This window comes from Stegodyphus dumicola, chromosome 8 (genome assembly GCF_044657685.1).
Source record: "Stegodyphus dumicola isolate Sdum_Otavi_A_Nest chromosome 8, ASM4465768v1".
In the NCBI taxonomy this organism is placed as follows: domain Eukaryota; kingdom Metazoa; phylum Arthropoda; class Arachnida; order Araneae; family Eresidae; genus Stegodyphus; species Stegodyphus dumicola.
In genome coordinates, this window is record NC_140775.1 from 33,772,698 (window position 1) to 33,794,191 (window position 21,494).

Genomic DNA, 21,494 nt, shown 5'->3' on the forward strand with positions numbered 1-21,494 from the left:
AGTGATTTCTGCGTCGGCGAGTTTTTCTCTTGTTACAAACGATTTAATTTTAGAATCAGTACAGCAGTACATACCTTTATCCTTTCATCCACAGCTTGTTTCATACAACATTTTCAAAGAAGAATTAAATTTGAAAGTAGCAGGCGATATTTCTTATTTCATACAGTAAGCTATTGCCTGAAATATGTATTAAAAAAGGCACTTTTTAAAATTCTTTATCGAAATTATTCTAAAAATGTGTAAGCACACCCTTTGCATTGTGTTAGACGAATAAACGTATTTATCTTAAAGAATGGAAGAAGTTCTGAATATATTAATAATAAGGACATGGATGTAACTGTTATGCAATAAGGAATTTTGTAGTACAGCAAAGAACTGAAACTAGTTTCCCAGAAACGTTTTTATTGATTTATTTTTAAACATGCTTATAACATATGAAACAATGTTTCAACAGTCATAATCTACTGCTCTGTGAAAAATGGAGAACGATACCCAAGTTAGAGAAAGACGAAGGGAAAATGTTTATTGGATACACAGAAAGAATCCAAGATTTATTTGTTGTTTCACAAGACCATACAACGCACACAACGAAAATCAAACAGAAATGACAAGTGCCTTGCGTGATTTTGTGCTTTATCGATCCCCGTCACAGTTACAGTTTAGCCAGCTGAGACATTCAGTTTGGTCCCTTTTGTTGGACACTGAAAATCTCTTCGTATCATTGCTAGGAATAATAAATACATCACATAAAATCCTTTCATAATGGAATTACAACTTACTCTCACAAATAATGAAATGAAGTTGAAAAAAAGGTAGTAAAACTATTAGATTACTTTATATTTGAGATTTATGACAAAGCGACCAAATACTCAAATTCTTAAAATTTTTTATACTATTCAACCACTGGAAGATCGACTGTTCTTGATACTACCAAAACACTTCTGCCCGCCCATTGTCGGCCGATGCTTCGCACCACCGGTGCGATTAGTCACTGAAGCTATTCGCACCACCATTAACCACGCATGCGCATTGAATTGTCAGATCCGTAACGTATTTCCACGTACGAGAACTGCCTTATCTTTTTTTTAAAAGGCGGGTTACTACCTTGGCGTAGTTTATTATTTTTTAAGCGTTGGCGACTTTCAAAAGTTTAGAATGAAAAGTTTGAATGGAAAATGGGTTCTTTTTCTTATAAAAAGAAGGAACACATTTCCTTTTATTAAAGTATATATATAAAAAGGGTAGATTTTTATGTTCGCAATATTTATCGTTTTCCTGAACGGTTGGAATAGTTTAAATCACTGATTTGGGAGTGGGGTGTACAAAATCTTGTTTACATTTTTTGTACGTCTTAGAATACATTTAGCTTCAAAGATGTGTTTTGTGCTTTAATTCATTCCTCTTTAAAAGCTGTCTGAGAAAAGATAATAAAAATTAGACAGAGGATTTCTGTGTAGAAAATTTAGACATGAAATAAGTTAAAAGCGATTAAATCAACAATTAATCATATAATACTGGTTATTAACAATTCTGTATGCCTGCTTATTTTTTTTTTATGGAAATACTTGGCATTTTCAGGGCACAAAAAGTACTTCAAAGAACTTTGAAATATTATTTAGTACAAACACATTAATAAATTAAATTGAAATAAATAATGGGATGTAATTTAAAAGACAGAAATAATTAATGTAAGTGATTTAGATTTAAAAATTTGCACATACAAATGATTTATCAGATTTTATAAATTTTTATTTCATAAATAACTTTGATTTTGAAATATGGCATTTGAGCCTATAAACATGTGTGGGTACTGAAAAAGTGATGAATATATAAGAATGTTATAATGTTCAGTAAGTTTTCTTATTGAATAATAAATTCTGACAGTCCTATGCTATAAGACTAGGGTCTAAGTTTGCATAAAAATTCTTCAGTTAAATAAAAGAATTTAAGTAATTTTTGTAGCCTTTTTGTCAATACATTAAAGATTTTTTAACTAATTACACGTCCTCGCTTGCAATTAGAACCATCATTAAATCCATATTTTGTCTAATCATTTCCTGAACATTATCATGTATATAGATTGACCTCGTCTTTATAACTGATAATTATTACTTGTAAATTATTCTCTTGCTGGTGAACTATTAACAACTCATTCTATTGCTGAGTTAGGGTTAACAACTTTCGCTCTGACTACCGCCTGCATTACGGAAATCTGCGTAAAATGCTGGCACCTGAACTGATTGTGCATATGCGCGAACGTAGGTGGTGCGATTAGCCACTGCGCCCATGGTCAGGCTAAAATGCGAGCTTCAAGGGGATTTAAGAATTCGCTGTCTCGCTAATCGCTTTAGTAAGCTTTATTACATTTTCGACATATTTGGTAAATACTCCGGTCCAAGTCATGCGTATGGTTTTATGCTCATTGTCGAAAATGCCATGAAAGATAGTAAATGTAATATAGACGACTGAGAATTGATTACATACGTATAATAGTTTTCAAAATAGTAACTTTGTGAATGTAATAAAATATATCATCTAGAAAATAACAAAATATTATCTTTTAATAAGCTTTTTTCATTGGGCATTTGTTTATTAAATTTTAAAAGTAATGAACACGTACTAAGTATTAAATGTTATATAACATCTGTTTTGCCTATGCTTCTTTTTATTTCATTTTCCATTATATTATGAAAGAGATATCATTAAAAATTAATTCACCTTCTAAATACGTGAATATGTATAAGTTCGAATACTTTTTCTTAAATATAATATTGAAATTTTAATTAATTTTGTGTAGGTTTAGATCGAAATATTGATATAATGGGACCTTTAATGTGATGCCAAAATTTTAAAGAATGGAAAGATGTTTAAAATTTTGATGTTATTTCTTTATAAATATTAGTATCTTTAATGATTTTCAGAGGAAAATACCTGCCAGATTTGGTGTATTTAAAATTTCAGAACACTTTTTAATATAAATACTTCCAATAGTTTGGTATTAATAAAAATACTTTTATATTTTAATATAAATAATTTTATTTCAATTTTTGTTCTGATTTATTGTGGATTAAATATTTCTATTTATATAAAACAATAAATAATTAATATCATTAAGCAAACCTTTTTAGTAATATAACGAATGTTTTTATTAGTAACCCCCTTATACATTACTATGAGGTAAATTTGCATTTTTGATTAAAATTTATTAATATTTCTAGAAGTATATTGGCATCTGAGTCGCTTTGTCATTTGTTATACACCCTTTCAAAGAAGAACATTTTAGTAATCACTTTAAGCAAATAAAGTGAAAATATTATTTTGACAACTTTGTGAATTTCTTATTTTTGTAATTTTATATACACATAATATTTCTGGAATTTTAACCAAATTACGAAACAAATGCTTTGAATTTCAACAAGCATATTCACATCTCCGTAACTGACAAAATATAAGCAAAGTATATTATAAAATTAAATATATTACAAAATTGAATCTAAGTGTTATGTTAAATTTGTTGAAATATCATATAAAAAAGTCTGGGATGGCGAAACTTTTTGTTTCTTTATCATACATATATCAATACAACAATTTTTCTTTTTTTGGTACCACCTTAAAAAATACCACCTTCATGAGGCTTAACTGTTAAAGGAAATGATGTCAATAAAAAATTACCGCTGTATTTTTCATAAATTTTTAACTGATTAAATGTCAGCTCCCTCATTAATTGCTTTCCTATCAAAGATAAATAAATACATCAATCTGAGTTTTATATATATATATGACTCTGAAAATTATGATTTTTTTAAAACTACTACCTATTATCCTAACTTGGCTATACCGCGGAGACATATTGACAGGCACACACTCCACTGACTGTTTTGTGACTCACAGGAAAATAAAGTTCTTCTTTTCAGTCGAATCAAAAACGTAAAAGAATAACCCCTTGAATTCATTAGTTTTTTCAGGTGCTAGAAAACTAAATAATAATAATTATAATAATGATTACATTTAGCACACAAAATAAAGATATATTAGAAAGAATATATTTTAGGCGAGTGCTCAAAAGCGTGTAACCAAATTGTTTTGCAATTAATAGAATATGCATTATATATCTTTTCACAATTTTCTTTTATTATTTATTGTATGTGTATTTTTTTCTAACTTAGTAAATAAAACTAAACACAAATTTGCTAAGACTACGCTTATTTCAATGAAAAAAAAAAAAAAAAAAAAAAAAAAAAAAAAAAAAAAAAGACTAAATATTGTTTTTGCCAGTAGCTTATTTAAGGAATCATGTTAACATCATCTAAAAGTTAGCGATGTGAATAATGCTGGATTAATAAATAATGATTTGGCTTGAAAGATATCTTTAGAGTATAGTGCTATACGATAATGATTTAAAGAAGATTCGCCATCTCTGACTTGTTTTTAACACTCCATTCGAGTTAGGTAAAGTGCGCGCTCAGAATCTGTGAGATAATGTTCCAGCGTTTTTATACAATGCCAAAAACCTCAATAATAATGCTAACAAAGAAGAAATGAATTATATTATAAGCAGTTTAAGTGAAAGACCCGTTTTATTTCAAATTTATGAAAATTAAAAGGAGGAAGAAACTAATAAAAGCGAAAAAGATAATAAAAAATAAATAAAGGGCTGATACCCGAAATGCGCCGCTTTTTGGCATTCTGCTAAAAATTTTAGCCAATTAATTGGAGCGTTAGGTATAAAAACGTGCATCAGAGGAAATCGGGCCAAAGAGTTTGCTTTGACCAGAATTTAGTGTTTGTGCTGGTTGATTTGGGGATATTGAACTTATACATATTCCAGACTATTGCGTTACATAAACAATTGTTGTAGAATGGCTCCCATGATTAAACCACAATGCATCAAAAAAGAAGGAAAAGAAATAAAAGGGGTTTTGTCTTCTGGAACTCAAGCTGTTTAGTAAGTACACAGATTTGGAAAATACGTGTGTAACAGTATCTCTCAGATAAAGTGCGGGCAACGGAGTGTTAATAAAATAATTCTCAATGTCAGTTACGTAACAGATAACATTTGGATCTGGGTTTTATGCATATTTTCTTAAATAATACAACTCTGACTTAACACTATAGTACTCTATAGTAACACCCAATGATATCGTAATTTCTCTCACACAAACTTTTTTGAAAAATTAAGATATTACTTACAGATGTATCAAACCAGTATACATTTAATGTATAAAAATCAACACAATATAATATATTATTACTCAGCTTAATGCTCATAGATACACTCAGAAAACTCTGTTGATCAGGAATCATATCACATACTATCATAATGTTTTTTTGTTTGTTTATCTCTCCGGTTATAGAAAATCACTCGAGGGCTAATCATAGCATTAGAAAGATCTTTAGTTTAGTCAAAAATTCCGCAGTTCTAAATGCCAAACTTTTTACCGACCTTTTGGCACAGGAATATTTCACTGCAGGCACAATTGCAGGTTTAAAATGTTCTGGTACTTAAACGACAGGGAAAAATGAGTGACATCTAAACATCAACGTGTGTGAACTGAAAAACGATTTACAAAATTGCTCGTTGTTTTTCATGTTTCTGGTAAACAGGCACATTGAAGTGTTAATCTTTATACGTTACGAAACGCAGGTAACAATCAAACATACACACCTTTAGCTAAAACGCCAAAGACATAAAAAAAGAACATCAACACATGACTGTTGCAAGAAAACTTTCACCTTGATTGAAAAACTGCATTCGCCCAAAACATAGCGATAAATACTATAATCAATCTATAAGAAATCAGTCATTTCTTATGCTCGTAAATGCGAGCATTAGTATTCCATTTTTTATAAGCACTCAGGAGAAACCCTAATGGCAATTGTTTTCTAAATTGCTGTTGCCAATGGAAAATGTATAATTATGAAATAATAAACTACTAAATTAAAAATAATAAGATTGAATTTATTATTAATAGGTATTGTTCCATCTTATAAAAATTTTACGTTTTTATTGAAAATTGGTAGCGATTTGTTGGCATGGTTAGAAATACATTAACAATTTTATATAACATGTGATGCGGGAAATGGTTTTCACTATATATTCATCAGCGTCAAGCTTCAGTTATTGTTTAATAGATTGAAAAGTATGATTTCCATGGTTTAGTATTTTTCGTATAATAATGTAACTGATGCAAGCTTTTAATTTAAGGCAGTTATTTAATTTTTTATCGAATGGATTTAGTATGATTTCCATGGTTTAGTATTTTTCGTATAATAATGTAACTGATGCAAGCTTTTAATTTAAGGCAGTTATTTAATTTTTTATCGAATGGATTTAATAATTATTAACTAATAGTTATTAAAGCTATTTTTGTGGAGATTATGAAATTTGGGCATATCAGTTTTTCATATGTTATCAAAGGTATTATATGTGTGAAAAAAATTGTAATTTTTAAATACCATCAATATATTTTTCCTTTTTTACAAATACATTTTGTGAATAGGAGGAAGTAAATTTGTATGACATTGAAAACAGTCGCCACTTTCATCAACGTTTCTCCTGTACATAAAAAAATATGTTATTTTATAATATTGAACTAATAACAAAAATGTAAGAAAAAACTCAGATAATCTTTCTGTTTTCTGTATTTATTATCTAATCGCAGAGCGGTAGGAAGATTTATATATACACTTTTTTTTATCAAGTGATAAAATACACACTGAAATGAGAAAATGCATTTGCGAGCTGGTTTGAATTATGGTATCATTAGAATCTGTTAGTGAATGAATAAACTTAATATTATTCACTTTTCCCAGGCATTTAAATTAAAAGCAAATAAATAAAACGATAATTTAAGGCAAGTTTTAAGGGACAGGAATCAATATTATCCAAATAAAAATTTTAAATATTTAGTAATATAAGTAATCACCACTATTTTTATACATCGCTATGATAACGTGTTAGAACTTTGGTTTTTATCTCTCTGTGCCATTTGCGGCTTATATAAATTTTGAGATGCCTGATATGCTGTCTACCTTTGTGTGGCTCCGCTAGAGAGCCTATCAGACATCTTGAAAAGGATAAATCTAGAACCGTTGCACGAGGATGTATGAGCAGAACGTATTTGCAGTACGTGTCTTCGGCGAACAATCCATCCGCGTTTATCTTCTGCATGAATTCTATCGCAAATTCGCTTTATGAGGGTTAAAAAAAGTTAAAAAATAATGCGTGCCTTGATCGTTAAAAAAAATATTCATTTGTAAGTGGGAAAGGCCACAGAGAGAATATTACCACAATGCATAATTGTGATTAACATTTTCATGGACTTTTTTTAGAAATGTTGCCAGATTAAAATGACAGTTTTTTCCCCCTCCCTCATTTGTTTTTCTTTTTAAACCAGAAATTCACAGTTTTCCAAAATGAAAGGTATGAAGAACAGTCGTTCAGGATACGAATTCTATTTTCAAACGCAAAATTTGTAAATAATTTTAAATCAATAGAAGCAATCATCGAGGGTAACTTTTGAAGCACTGCGAATTCTGGGTAAAATGTTAAACCAGCTGACATTTAGTGTCGTATTTAGTTGCGATTTCGAATATTTACATTTTCTTCACCAACTAAAACTACTTGAGCTTCAAAATGATTATAACAATTCAAATGACAGTGATGATCCTTATAATCGAAATAACGCACAGTATTTAAATTATCTAAACCTCCAAATTCTAGAACTCTTCAAAAGCTACAACCATAAACTGCCATGTATTCTCATTCGTAACACAGATAATAATCCTTTATTATGCCAAAAAAATAAATTTTTTAATAAACGTCCAACACACCACGACAACTCACTAAAGTTTATCAAAAATGGACTACGATAATAACTTTTTTGTTAGAGGACAAAGGCAAAAAATTTTTCTACATTGCATGCCTGAGACACACTACACTTGATGCACTTATTTCATGTATAACACAGCATGAAATTACAGCGTAGAGAATATATAGAGCATGTAGTACGAAAAACCAGTATCAGTTGATTTACAGGCAGGGTGCAGGAGTCATTCGTGTCACAACATGTACTCCGACAAGACTGCAATAATCGCAGGTGAAGAACAGAGATAATTACTTTAGTGAAAGGGTCCTGAACTGTAGATACAGGCATCATGGGCGGCGGTATGCGGTTACAGTGACTGAAATGTTCTATGATGACACAATTCTCTAAGAAATATTCCGTTTTGAAATTCATGTTATTTACAGTAAATTACAATATAAATAAATATTACAGGCAGCTTTTTTACAGTTTATGTACAGCTTTGTTGGGATGGGAAAGTTTTCAGTACTTTTACCAACCGATCAACATATATATGAGAAATGAAGCTACTGAAGTAGGTTAAATTTTATACAGACATAATGAGGACTCATTAATATGTATGGTTTCCAGTTCAGCTTAACCAACCGGTTAATCCTTTATGATTTTTTTTAGTTACTAATCTATGTTGCAAAAATTATCAAGGTAGATTAATACTTTGACGATATTTTATATAAAATATAAGGCAAGCAAAATTAAAAAGTAAAAATTACACCTCTAATAAGTAATTTTGATCTGGATAAATGCATTTGTGATTAGGCTTGTTTAAATATCATTTATTCTATTTGTTCTTGAAATGATAGCTTGGAAATGGGAATTTATATGAAAAATATAGGCAGTAGGCTTGAAAACTTCACCGTTTGTACTGATATTTACACAAATTCATAGTCTGTATGAAAGGGTTTTAGCTTTTCAGTATCTGTAAATAATCCTAGAGGTCTCAAAATATGTTTTCTAGGACTAATAGCTATAAATATGCAATCCTACTATAGATTTATTTTTCTGTTAATGTGCTTGTTTTATTTTTTTCAACGATAACTGTTCCCCATGCTGAACGCCGTAGTAGTCAGTAAGCAAATCTGTTAATGATCTGTGCTGTCGCAGTATTTACAAAGGACATCCATCCATGGAAACTGTAAATAATTCGTATTATCTCAATAATTATAAAGGACCTACCTCCACATATCAAATGTGTGAATAATCCGTGTTGTTTCTGTATTTGTAAAGGATCTCCGCACATAAAATCTGAAAGTAATTCATATTATCTCAATATTTACAAAGGACCTCCATGCGCCGAATCTGTAAATAATCCATCTTTTCTCAATATTTTGCAAAGATCCTTCAGCCATCGAATTGGTAAGTAATCCATGTTGTCTTATGAAAATTCTTATAAAACTTGTAACTCCCCCCCCTTTTTTAAGAGTTAGTATGGGAAGGCATTATCAGTTGACCTATGGTACATTGCTGTTGTCCCCCATACTTTTACCGTTACCTTTACCTATATGTATTTCAAAAGTAGTAGATTAGACATATGCTATGCAACCGTTCAGGCGATCCAGTATTGGTTTCCTGGATGAAAATAAGCGAATTTCAAATAAATAGAAATGGCATAGCTATTATGCCATTTTTTGGAGTGACATACCATGCTATTTTTGAATGACTAAAAATTGTAATTTTGTAAACTTGCTACTCAGAATATTTATGTTTTCTTCACTATTTAAAATTACATCAATTTGGAACGCTTAAAACCTGCATTTCATAAAAAAGGAAGAAAAGTCATTTTGCCGCAATTTCATATTATTTTAGATAAAATTCACTCATTTTCAAAAAGTGTTATTAAGTTACTCTTTATAATTTACAAAAGGCCAATATTACGTGTGTCTTAAAGGAAACTCCAGTGAAGTAATTTTACGATGATTTTTTAGTTAGCTAATGCTTTTCATGAATTTTGGAACACTTTGTAGTTTTTGGTTTTCGGCAGGGAGGAGAGAAACTCCTTCGTTTGAAATAGAGATTCATTATGGATTAACCGGTTAGTTTATGAATTTTAATTGAGGAACAATTATATTACCTGGAAACTCATTTAAACTTCCAAATATTCCTTTAGCCTATTAGGTAGACTTTCACTTCTCAAATTTAATAACTATAAATTAATTTGACACCATAAACAAATCAGGAAAAGAAACAAAGACATATGACAATCGCATTTGTATAATGACTGCGTTTTTTACAATTATTACAATCATCTAAATTACGGATACATATAACTCTGTACTTTCTGAAGAAGAATGCTGACTTGAGGAAAGCTCTTTTCCATTTCAAAAGACACAGTAATCAGACATGAAGTTTTATAGTTGTAGATATACCGCCGCCACTGAAAGCTTTCATAGTAAACAACATCGTGACATAAGGACACAAGACACTTTTTTTTCCTATCCACACACATAAAGGAAACACGAAGGATTAGGCAACGGAGATAGTTCTCCCATCAAAGCAAAAATCCAGCGTTCCAACAAGTGTTGCAACACACGGAAGCATATCAAACAAGCCTCAACATGAAATTTAAGGTCAGTCATGTTTAACTGTAATCTGAAACATTTATTCGGTTTATTTGTAACCGAGTTTCAATACTCCTCAGATTCAAGAATGTAACTTTTGCTTTCTTACCAGTGATGCCATCCAAAAATTTTGAGCAACTGATTTCTGTCAATGAGTGGCAAAACTAAACAATCTTTTCTTTTTGTTACAAGCCGTCCGACCACGGACATAGTCTGTCCACCACGGGAAGAGATTTGATCTTGCGTGTAGGAAGGGTAGCTCATTTTACAGCAGAGTGAGACGGAGAAATCTCACTGGAGATTGCAAATGAGTCCATTGTTATAAAGCAAGCGTTGTTAGACCTGGTTTACATAAAACAAGATGCTAGGATCGTCTGAAATCTCGTTACATAGGCCTGGCCAAGTCTCTTTTCATGGTGAACAAAATATAACACGACTGTCAGTGGCATTTTACTGACACACTTTGTGATAGTTATACTTAAATATTACTAACGGTTAGATTTGAGTTAAACTCTGTCCTTTTCTTCTAAGCTCTTGTCAGAGTATTCGCTGTGACAAAAAGTTTATGCAAATTTAATAGCAAGTTTAAAAGTAAATTAAACGTATTGCGGATGGTACCACATAGCTGACTCCTGTCTTTGTTAGCCGACACCTGAAATTCGCTGCTGTGCCTTAGAAATTACTTCATGAATTTAGATATAGCGCATTCGGCCCTTGCGGTTTAGGTTGGCACAGAGGATATTGTTGTAAATCAATTGAAACCAGACAGACATGTCATCTCACTTTATATTTATTATTTTTTAAAATCGTTTAATTGCGTACTTTAAAAAAAAAAAAAAATCACATTTCCCCCCCCCCCCCCTCCCAAAACAAAATCAGTTTAATTGGAACGACATCACTGGTTTTTACGAGAAATTCATGTGTTATTCATTTGTGCAAAGGGACAGCTGACGAAAAAAGCAATACAAATTAAATGTCTCTTGGAACTTAGAGACATGTTATTTCTGCACTTAAAATACTTTGGGCAGTCTATATGCTTATAAAGAAGAGCGATTAGAAAACATGAGTTGACACCTAAATTTCATGTTTTATGGAGAAAAATGCTTCCCATATTACAAGTAATGTGAATATTATACATTATATATATCATCTTATGTATTTATACTTATATATGTATATGTATATATATATTTATATATATTTATTTATTTATATAATATTTAATTGATTTTATGTACAACTATTAAGACAAAGACAGAGAAAAGGTGTCTGTTTTGGACCATTTGAAAACTTTGTTCATTTGGATACCCAGGGAGCAACGGATGGGAAGAGGTAGGGGGAACATGGCGAGAGCAGCTGAAAAACATTGTAAATGACGTTATCAGTAGGTTTGGTTTATAAGGCTCTGAAAATGAAATTAGTAATTACTCAATCGCCAAATAAGAATTGTCGCAAATTCGTAAATTTTATTTTGAATAAATTAATAATCATTTACTCGTCAAATGGCAACTGACAAAAATTTGTAACTTACAAAAATAACTAATTATTCATATAGAAACTATACTGTCATAAATTGCATATGTTAGAGAATTCCAGAGCTTTTAATGCGATATCTCACAATTAAATGCAAATAAAGGCAATTATTTCCTTCCAAAAGCAAATTAATGATGATCCAACTTTTAGTTAGCGACTGTTCAAAATTCAAAACGTCAACGAATTCCAATAAACAAAATTCTGTAGTTTTCGATAATGATTAAGTAGACAATCATTCATAAAGGAATAAAAGTCTATTTTAAAAGAAATTAATAATGATTTAACCTTAAAATGGCATCTATGCAAGGTTAATCCACTGTAAAAATAAAATTATGAAATCCATGATACAGAAAATAATCAAGGACAAATGCACGTAATTATTATTAGAAAAGCCTGATAAAATTACTTAATCTTCAGTTGGCAACTGTCCTAAATTCAGTATGTTCAAAGAATTCTAGACATACACTTATGAGGTTCCAGCAAGATTGACATGATTATCACAGATACATGAATATAACTCGTCTTTCAACCGTGAAGAAAGAATTAAGTATGTTATAAATAATAGTTTCATTTATATTAAATATTTTACCAAATTTTTACGGAGCAATTACTGTAATATAACTTAAATGTCATCTGGAGCTGTTATTACTCATAATACTGCTTTTTTGTATTTGAAGCAAAAATTCTATTGCACGCTTACTAATCCTTAATTCTTGAACTTTCGAAGTTTAAGATAAATTTATTAGTTCATCAGACACATATGTTAAGTCATTTAGCTATGAAATGATTTCAAGAAGTCTGTTGTTTAGATCATAACAAATACTATAAAAAAGGAAGAAGTAAAAAAATATTAATAGGAAAATTACTTGGAAATCACAAAATACTGTTCAAAGAACTATGGATTTTAGTGGAAGGTAGACGGGGGGGGGGAACCATTATTTTAAAAGAGATTTTCTTTACATATTTTCCGAAATATGAATAGAACTAATTTGGAACAATGTGCTAAACTTTCTGACAGAGTTCAGAAGATAAGTATATGCAATATTTTGTTACACAATCAATAAAAGACAATCAAGGTCTTGATTGTCAAGTTTTAAAATAAAAGTCTTATGCTAAAATATGCGGTTTAAAACTGATAGATTCCCTTGACTTTACTTTTTTATGTAACTGCTCAGCGAGAACAGTTTTGACACGTAATTTGATATTTTATATTCGAAACCTATACCATAATATTTATTCTTCAAACAATAAATCTGAGCATTATCTTTACCTAATATTATAATATTTGTAGTTTAATAATTTTTCTGCGCCTTTAATAAAGCTAAATTTATAATATTTCAATTTAAGTTAGCATTTTATAGCAGGGCTATAACTGGTAAAAATAATCCATTAACAGTAAATAAAAATTGCCAATTTTCTCCTCTCCTACCTGCTTAAGATATTTGTTAAAATTTACCATTAAAATAATATCATTTACATTATACGTGGATTTTCACTCAAAAATCGAATTCCTGTTTTAAAGCTTTTTATTCTAATTTACACCATATTTCTTATATAGAATAAAACTGCAAAGCGCCATCCTTACAACTAAATGCAAAAAACCAACTGAGATGGGATCTCAATTGGAAAAGACAATTTATTTCTACGTATTATAAATCTTTGCAAACTTCTTTATGACAGTGTTAAAGATGAAAATTATTCTAATAGAAATCCAGGACTGATTTGGGGATACTATATGAGTGTTATCTCTGTGAAACTGTTTAAACTTCGATGATTTAAGTGTACGCAATGTAACCATTCGCAAAAATGTGCTAAAGATAAATTCTTAACATTATAATTCTTAATCTTCTCCTACCAACAAAATTGTGAAATTTAAAATTTATTTGTTTTAAGCAAACAGCGAGTTATTCCTGTTGTTGCATTTGACAAATGCAAGTGAAATTTTGGTAGGAAATTTTTAAATAACATTGCGATTCCCAACAGAACAACAAACTATGGATTGCCAGAACAACAAACGATTGAATTCTTTATTTTTCTGTTGAATAAAGTGTCAACGTGCATTACGTTTTCGTAATTAAAAAATACTTATGTCATAAATAAGAAGTTTTAATGCTTTTTAAAGAGAAAAATAAGTATAAGGGTTTACTTTTCCGGAAGTTATCAAAAATGCTTATTAGAAAATAAAAAAAAAAAAAAAAAAAAAAAATGAATAATGTGCAAAATTTACATTATTCAATCGAATCTACATTCTAAAAAATTAGTATTTATAAAAATGGCAACCTATCAGTAAAGAATAAGACGATAAGGTAATTACGAGGTAAATCATTCATTTGTTTTTCAGCCACTCGCCATGATTAGATGAGTCAAAGTTCAAGAAAGAAGTCAGGTTTGGAATATTCCGCATTTTCTTTCCTAGACCTACGTGGGAATAAAAGCAATGATGTTTACATTTTATCACAATTCCCCTAGAGTGACATGGGAAAAGCACCTTCGGTCAACTACGCCATCTAGCCTTATTCTACGAACATTTTACAATTTGAAAAAGGAATGAAAGTTTTAGGACAATATTCAACTCCAAGAGGTCCGGTATTCAAATATTTAATCACCTTTTTTTTTTTTTTTTACAAAATTCATCAAAGTTGTAGAAAGTTCTTAGAACATTAATTCGGCAGTAGCCTCTGAATGCATGCTCGAGAAAAATAAATAAAAGAAAAAAAATGCTACATTCATTATGCGCTTTAAGAAACCTGATACAAACATTAAACAATATGGTAAATCTTGTAAATGAGCGCTACATTCTAGATTTCTATACGTTCAGTTTTAAAATTTTTCCAGATATTCTAAAAATCATTCTCTATATGAAAACTAAATAAATAATTAGCGTTTTGAATATTTATATAAATAATTAGTTAAGTATTTAACTCCACCATTCTGCAATACTTTAAGGGGAAAAAAAAGCAGCTGTAGATTAATAAAATAGAGTTAAGAAACTTTTTTCCTTGCTCATGTTTCGGATTCATGTGAAATTATATTTTTAAGTTATAACTATGCTAAAATTGTAAATATAGTGTAAAGAAATATTTGAGTTACTAACAGAAACAAAATTTCCTTAAAATTCGTATCATATCAAGAACATTCCATCTGCTCCTAAATAAAGTAGACGAGGAATTTACATGGGCCATGAAATTTATGTACAAACCAGTTTATATCTCTCGTATACACATCAATTCATAAATAAGCTTCAGCTCAGACCAAAAAGCTTTTTCTTGCAAGTGCTGAGGTCACATGTGTTAAAACATTCCATATATGGATTTTTGATTTTATACATTAACAGAGAGTTTATAATCTAAGTTCTTAAAATTAAAGGCCACGGAAATCACAAGTATAAAATGTATTTTAATCAAGCATTAAAAAATTAAAAAAAAAAAAAATATTTGTGCATTTTAGCGCCAAATATGCACAAAAAAGGGCATGTTATGCCAAATATTAGGCTAAGGAAAAGAAAGTTCTCTTCTCGATGCAAAACAATTGTATTTTTGTTGAATGGCAAGCATGAAGCATTATAGAACAAATCTTGGAGCGACTGAAATAAACCTTTATGGGAGATAACATTAGAATGATATGCTTTCAGCCGTTTGAAAGGGTTTAACAAAATCAGTTGTGTGTTTGGATATTATTAAACAAACTCTGACAAAGCGCTTATAAAAGCTATTATGAGTGATTTTTAGCATACTTATATAACATAATAGCTTTAAATACCGTAGGTAGATTTTGCTTATATTTTTTTTTTAAATTTAAGACTTTTTTATAATTACTATACAGATTTAAAAATTTGAATAGGAAAAAGAAATTCTTGAAAGAAAAAAGCATGTTTCATTAAAATTTATTTATTTATTTTTGCCTATTTTAATGCAGTATTGTTGATGGTCCATTAAAACTTATTTATTTTATTTTGTCTATTTTAATGCAGCATTTTCAATTTTGGGGATACACGATTTCTACTTCTTCAGAGATACTGTGTTTTTTCCTCTCTCAAAATGCAAAAAAATTTTCTGTAAAGTCAACATCAATTTGAAAATTAATTTTTCCTAAATTTAAGATCAGTTATACTTTTCAATAGCCCAGTTTGCGCAAGTAATAAAAAATTATGTTTTAGAAGTGTTTTTATAAATGAACACCACGAATATTTAAAAAACATTCTCAGTGAACAAACTCAGAGATATTTCTCAGCTCCCTTCTATATTCTAAAACAAAATAAAATAAAATAAACTTATAGCAATTTCATTGTGCGCCATTTGTTAATTACTACCAAAATAATAAAAGCATGGCATTCAGAGTAAGTTTTCCGGACTTTATGGTTTCTCAATTAACGGAAACACAGACAAAGAAGGTTATTAATACTTTCATTGTGTACTTGAGTAAGCGATGAATACTTTGAATATTTCAGAAATACGGACTCTGAGAGCTGAATGTTTTCCTGTGAAGCCGAAATTTTTCGAAAAAATGCGATATTTGAACTGATTTCAATTTTTTTAAGAAAGATTATAAAAGTTGAATAAGAGTGCAAGAGCAGCGGAACAACATCCTGTTTTTGAGTATTTCTCAGAAGCAGCAACGCGGATTTGTTTTCATGGGTTTGGCGACTTTTTTTGGCAGAGCAGTCAGTAGGGAGACGTCTTTGTTTCCACTGATCTTCAGTGTTTTCAAACTTATGGTCTTTTGAGGCACCTTCTTCGGATCACGCACTTATGGCTACCGCAGGGCTGAAAAAAAAAAAAAAAAAACCCATAAATATTAATTTATTTTAGTGTAGAAAATTTGTCAGAGACACTCAATATCTTCATAATCTTCCTCACAATACTATTACTTAAGACGAATAAGCAAAACAAGGAAAATGATGGGACACGGCCTGACTAGGCAAAGCCTAAACCAACAAATTATTAGGGCTACTTTAATCACTTTGTCTTTGGAGCATATTTCAGGAAAAGGTAATAAAAAGCGAAGATTGCTTTACTTTTTCACTCCCCATAAGCGCCTCTACAACTAATCCTGCCCAGCTTTCAAACAAGTGTACAACAAGCATCGTCATTTATTAATAAAACAGAGAATTACATTCCATTAAGCATTTCATAAAGGAAAACGAACTAATTTTGGACTTCACGGAATAGAAACTTTGATTTTTCTCCTGCCCGAAGTCAGTTCCAGCATTCCCAATATGGCGGGATTGGTTTGCTCGAACTGGATTCTGATGACATTGATAAGAAGTTAATAATCCATCCTCCGTAGTTTCGTGTTATCCAGCTACCATTCACTCTTGCTTGTTGGATAATCAGGATTTTAGTCATTCAGTAGATAACGGAGGCTGCTGTTCGAAAGTTGTCAGGCTTTCGGAGCAATACAGGCTGCTGTGACATCCGAGGTTCGAAACGTCGGATGTCACAGCAGGTCTGTAGTACCTTTGAGGTCTGTAGTGCCTTTAAAGGTGAAGACATTTCAGTCTAGCTTTTTGAATGCCGTTTCGACTATTTAATGGCAAGTAAAGTGGGGAGACTTCACGAATATGTTTCTCCATTTATTGACCATAAAAATTGTCACTGCAATTGGGCAAAGTCATAAATGAATCTTGTCTGTGTAGTTAATGCTAGGGTTCGAGATAGCAAAAACAAATATTTTATTGATTAAGATGGAAATACGCTTTACCTGGCAACATTTTGTAGAACGTTGGCTGGAAGAACTGGCGACGTGGCTCTCTGCCCGACGGTCATAGGATGGAGCAAACGGCGCCATGGCAACCCTGCGGTAGCAATGGATGAGCGGTGATGTTGCCCGTATGAAGTGCTGGTAGTCGCCAACTCTGACTGCTCACTAGCTGACACAAAGGAACAACACAAGGTGAAATAGGAGGCACGTTATAGAATAATACGAGTATAATACTATACAAGATATGGATGTAGGAAACAAGCGTCGGAAGGATGTCTAACACTGCAAAAAGCAATTTAGAATTTAAGGTTAGTTCAGTCGGCTGGATTAATTATAAGTTTTTCTTTATAGGACTTGATATGTAAATTTAGCATCGTAAGGAATTTTATAATGAATGAAACTCTAATTTACTTTTTGTAGCACATATGCTATACGGTAATATCAGTGTGACGGATTGACTTCAAACATCTTCAGTACTTAGAATATAAATCGTGCTGCAAGCAATGATTTAATTTCCCTTACTCTTTTGAAAATCAACCCTAAACGGTAATTAAGAAAAATAACCCTAAACGGTAATTAAGAAAATAAGCCCGTTAAAGGTAATTAAGAAAATAAGCGCAAAAAGTATGCCATCTTAAGGTTCATCCTTTATTTTCAACAGCTGCAGATTTCGGTATGGCTTACAGCTAAAAGTAAATGATCTCACATGTTTTTTTTTTTTTTTTAAAACTGTTATGTTTTGGCTTCGTAAGCGCAATTGTAACGCAATCAGAGATAAAGTCACGGAAATTGACAACTGCTTTCTATGATATTGGACTATAGAGTAAAAGGATATCATTTGAAATGGTATGTTATTTATGGCAGAGGATTACGTAATGGAAAGGGCATATTATTGCGGGCCTTTTTTACAGATCTTCTAAATAAACCTATGAAATTCCACTTGCCTAACCCATAAAGTTGCTGGGTTGCGAATCCAGGATGAATTGCCAGTGATTCGCGGCTTGCCCATTCTCGAACTGTGTTGGACCAAAAGATGATTTTCAGCGAAAACATCAATATAAAATCATCGTGAAGAAACAATGTGTGTGTGTGGGGGGGGTGGCAAATATCAACGTACAAAGCATCGTAATAGAAGAGAAAACAATAAAAGAGAAATATAGCATATAAAATAAAAAATTAGTAGGGGACAAAATTTTGCAAATTTAAAACGTGGTAAAAAATAAAATATCTATAAGAATCCCATGACGGTTACAGTGGAGACCCGCGTTTATTAAATTTTGAAATTTCGGATACATGTTAGCTGCTGATGTATTTAATGATTTATGAGAATGAGAAGAAAAGAAGAATTTTTAAAAACTCATACTGGTTCAAATTTTGAGGAACTGCAAAAATTTTTAATTGAAAAATTAAAAAGGAAAATCCAGCACTCAAAATCTGAAAATGAATGAAAGTTATGATTACATATAGCAGCAGTTAATGTGTAGAGCTTAAACATGTGGAGTGAGCCATTAAGACTTATCATTTAATTAATTCTTTTTATTAAATACATTTACAGTTTTCTTTAGAAAAATGAAATAAAGAATAGGTTAGAAAACCCAAGCCTGTGTTTACTGCATATACCGCTTACGTATAACCAATTGTTGCAGTCGTAGAATATGCATTACCAGTGTTCTGCAACTGTATGCAGCTATTAATCATCTTTTTACACACACACATATATATATAATGTGGGTGAATATAAATCAAAGTGATGGAAATGAATGTGAACAAGTTAATTTATTTGAGGTTTTAGAAATGCTGGAAACATACTAACTCAGGTCGCTAATAAATTAGCCATCAGAATGAGAAACAAATGAGGAAAAATGGTGAACTGCAATATTCAAAAGTGAAATACTATGTAAGAGGTAAAATAAATTTTTGATGCTTAAAATAAGTTTGCATCAAAATAAAATTTTGATGCAAGCTTATAGTGCATACTGTTTTTCTAACAATTTCCTAATTCACTTCAATGTTCAGTTATATATATATACATATTGTTACGAAATGTACAGGCTTCCCCGCAAAGCAGTTTTAGGGTTGCCATAAAATAACAAGGAAGGCAAAGTTACCACGTTTGGCGAGAAATCGCCCATTTAGCGAAATTTGGCGTAAAAATTGGCGATATACCATGGACGGATGGAGAACCTTCTGGAACGAGTTCTTACCGGTTTAGCCCAGAATGTTCTCGAACACAAGCCGAAAGCTATATAAAACCTGCTGGTCCGCAGTCAGTTAGTGTGTCTCAGAGAGTGTGCCTCGTCTAGCGAGCCGTGCGGAGTCGATCGAGTTGACAGCCGGGCAACGAGTGCCGAGTGGGTTGTCGAGTGCATCGAAAGAGTCTCTTCGTGTATCGCGGTTAGTGCATCGTCGAGAGAGTGTGTTGAGCTCCGGGAACGACTTAACCGAAGAGTCGGGAGCTGTGCTCTGTGTGTCGTCGAGTGCATCGCGAGTTGTAACATAGAGAGTCTCGAGAGTACGTGGAGTTCCGAGAACGACCGAGCAGAGTCTGGAGCTGTACTCTGGTGCTTTGCAGTGAAGCTGTCTCCACCGTTATTGCCTGACAGTATGAAGGCTGTGTCGCTGATTGTTCCAGCGTGTTTATAGTAGATCTACGACGACTGTAAGAGTGTTTTGAAGCTCTCTTGATTAATATTGACTAAATAAAGTGTCTTTCGATACTTCATCATCAACTGTCGTCATTATTCACTCCAAATCCTCCCGAACACCGTACGAACGTGAAGGAAGAAAAATAATGTAATAACTGGTGTTAGGAAAAAAAACGTGACAATATATATATGCTAGAAAAAAATGAAACATTAATCTGCTTAAAGCTGGCAAGCTATTACCTTATGAGAAGAAAGCTAAAATCATATAATAAGAAGAGCAGAACTAGAAATCAGCCGTAGAACCAACCATATACAGTTTAAAACAAAAATAAAATATTAATTAGATAAATGAAAGTGATAATTCTGATCTTTATTAAAAAGCAGCCAAGAGAATTGTTATCTACAAAGTCACCTTCCTAAATTATATCTGCAGGAATTTAAAAATCTGGTAATAAAAAGACGATTAAATTGAAAATTAATTTCAATTTTTTTAATTTGACAAAATGGAAATATAATTAATGCAAAAGAATAATTTTAACGAGAAAAAAGTAAAATAAAAAGCAAAAATTAAAGATTAGTAGAAAAATAAAAACTCATTTGAGCTCACAAATCATTATATTGTTGCGTGCATACGGGTTCGTAATAAAATTGAATGCACAAGTCCGATAAAAATCAATAAAATCTATTTTTATCACAAGAAATAAAAACAAAATGCTGAACGTTTTCCTCACAGATATTCGTATAATGTCACAATATCACACAGTAGTTACATTTTAAACTACTAAAACGTTAAATAGAACTCATTCCAAAACGCAGAGAAAGCTAATCTGATCTCATCTCGAATTCGCTACAATCAACAACAAAAATTTAGTAAACAACTGAATTGAGATGTTTTTCTCCGGCTTTTTAAAGATTTTTAATCATGCACGAGAACATTCTGGTATTTTCTCGAAGTTTCTGGAAAGCAAAAGAGTACAATTACGAGATATCTGTTTATTAAATGTTAAATACGTGTGCTCCTGTATTTTTACTTTTTCGGCGTAGCTTTCTCTTAAAACTCGTCACGCGCTGCATTGCAGAGGAAATAAAACTGTTTTATTTATAATTCTACTAAAAATAGCAAATTAAATACAAAATCTGTAACAATATAGCAGTAGCGAAACTTTCAGTCTGAAAACGCACGTGTACGATATAAT

At 31.2% G+C, this 21,494-nt stretch overlaps 1 protein-coding gene across 4 annotated transcripts in view; it reads right to left on the reverse strand.

Annotated features, from left to right (window-relative positions):
• Positions 1-382: 382 nt before the first annotated feature.
• LOC118182896 (uncharacterized) overlaps positions 383-21,494 on the reverse strand; it is a 462,070-nt gene continuing 440,958 nt past the window's right edge. For 2 of the 4 annotated variants that reach the window (XR_015042537.1, XR_015042535.1), the window contains exon 29: positions 17,681-17,818. Coding sequence is in view for 1 of the 4 variants with exons in the window: in XM_085821730.1 (XP_085677856.1) it covers positions 16,692-16,716; positions 17,654-17,822 (194 nt within the window). In the remaining 3 variants the exon portion in view is untranslated. Of the gene's footprint in view, positions 16,717-17,653; positions 17,823-21,494 lie in introns of those variants that run through there. The other 2 variants (XM_085821730.1, XR_015042536.1) reach the window with 2 other exon arrangements.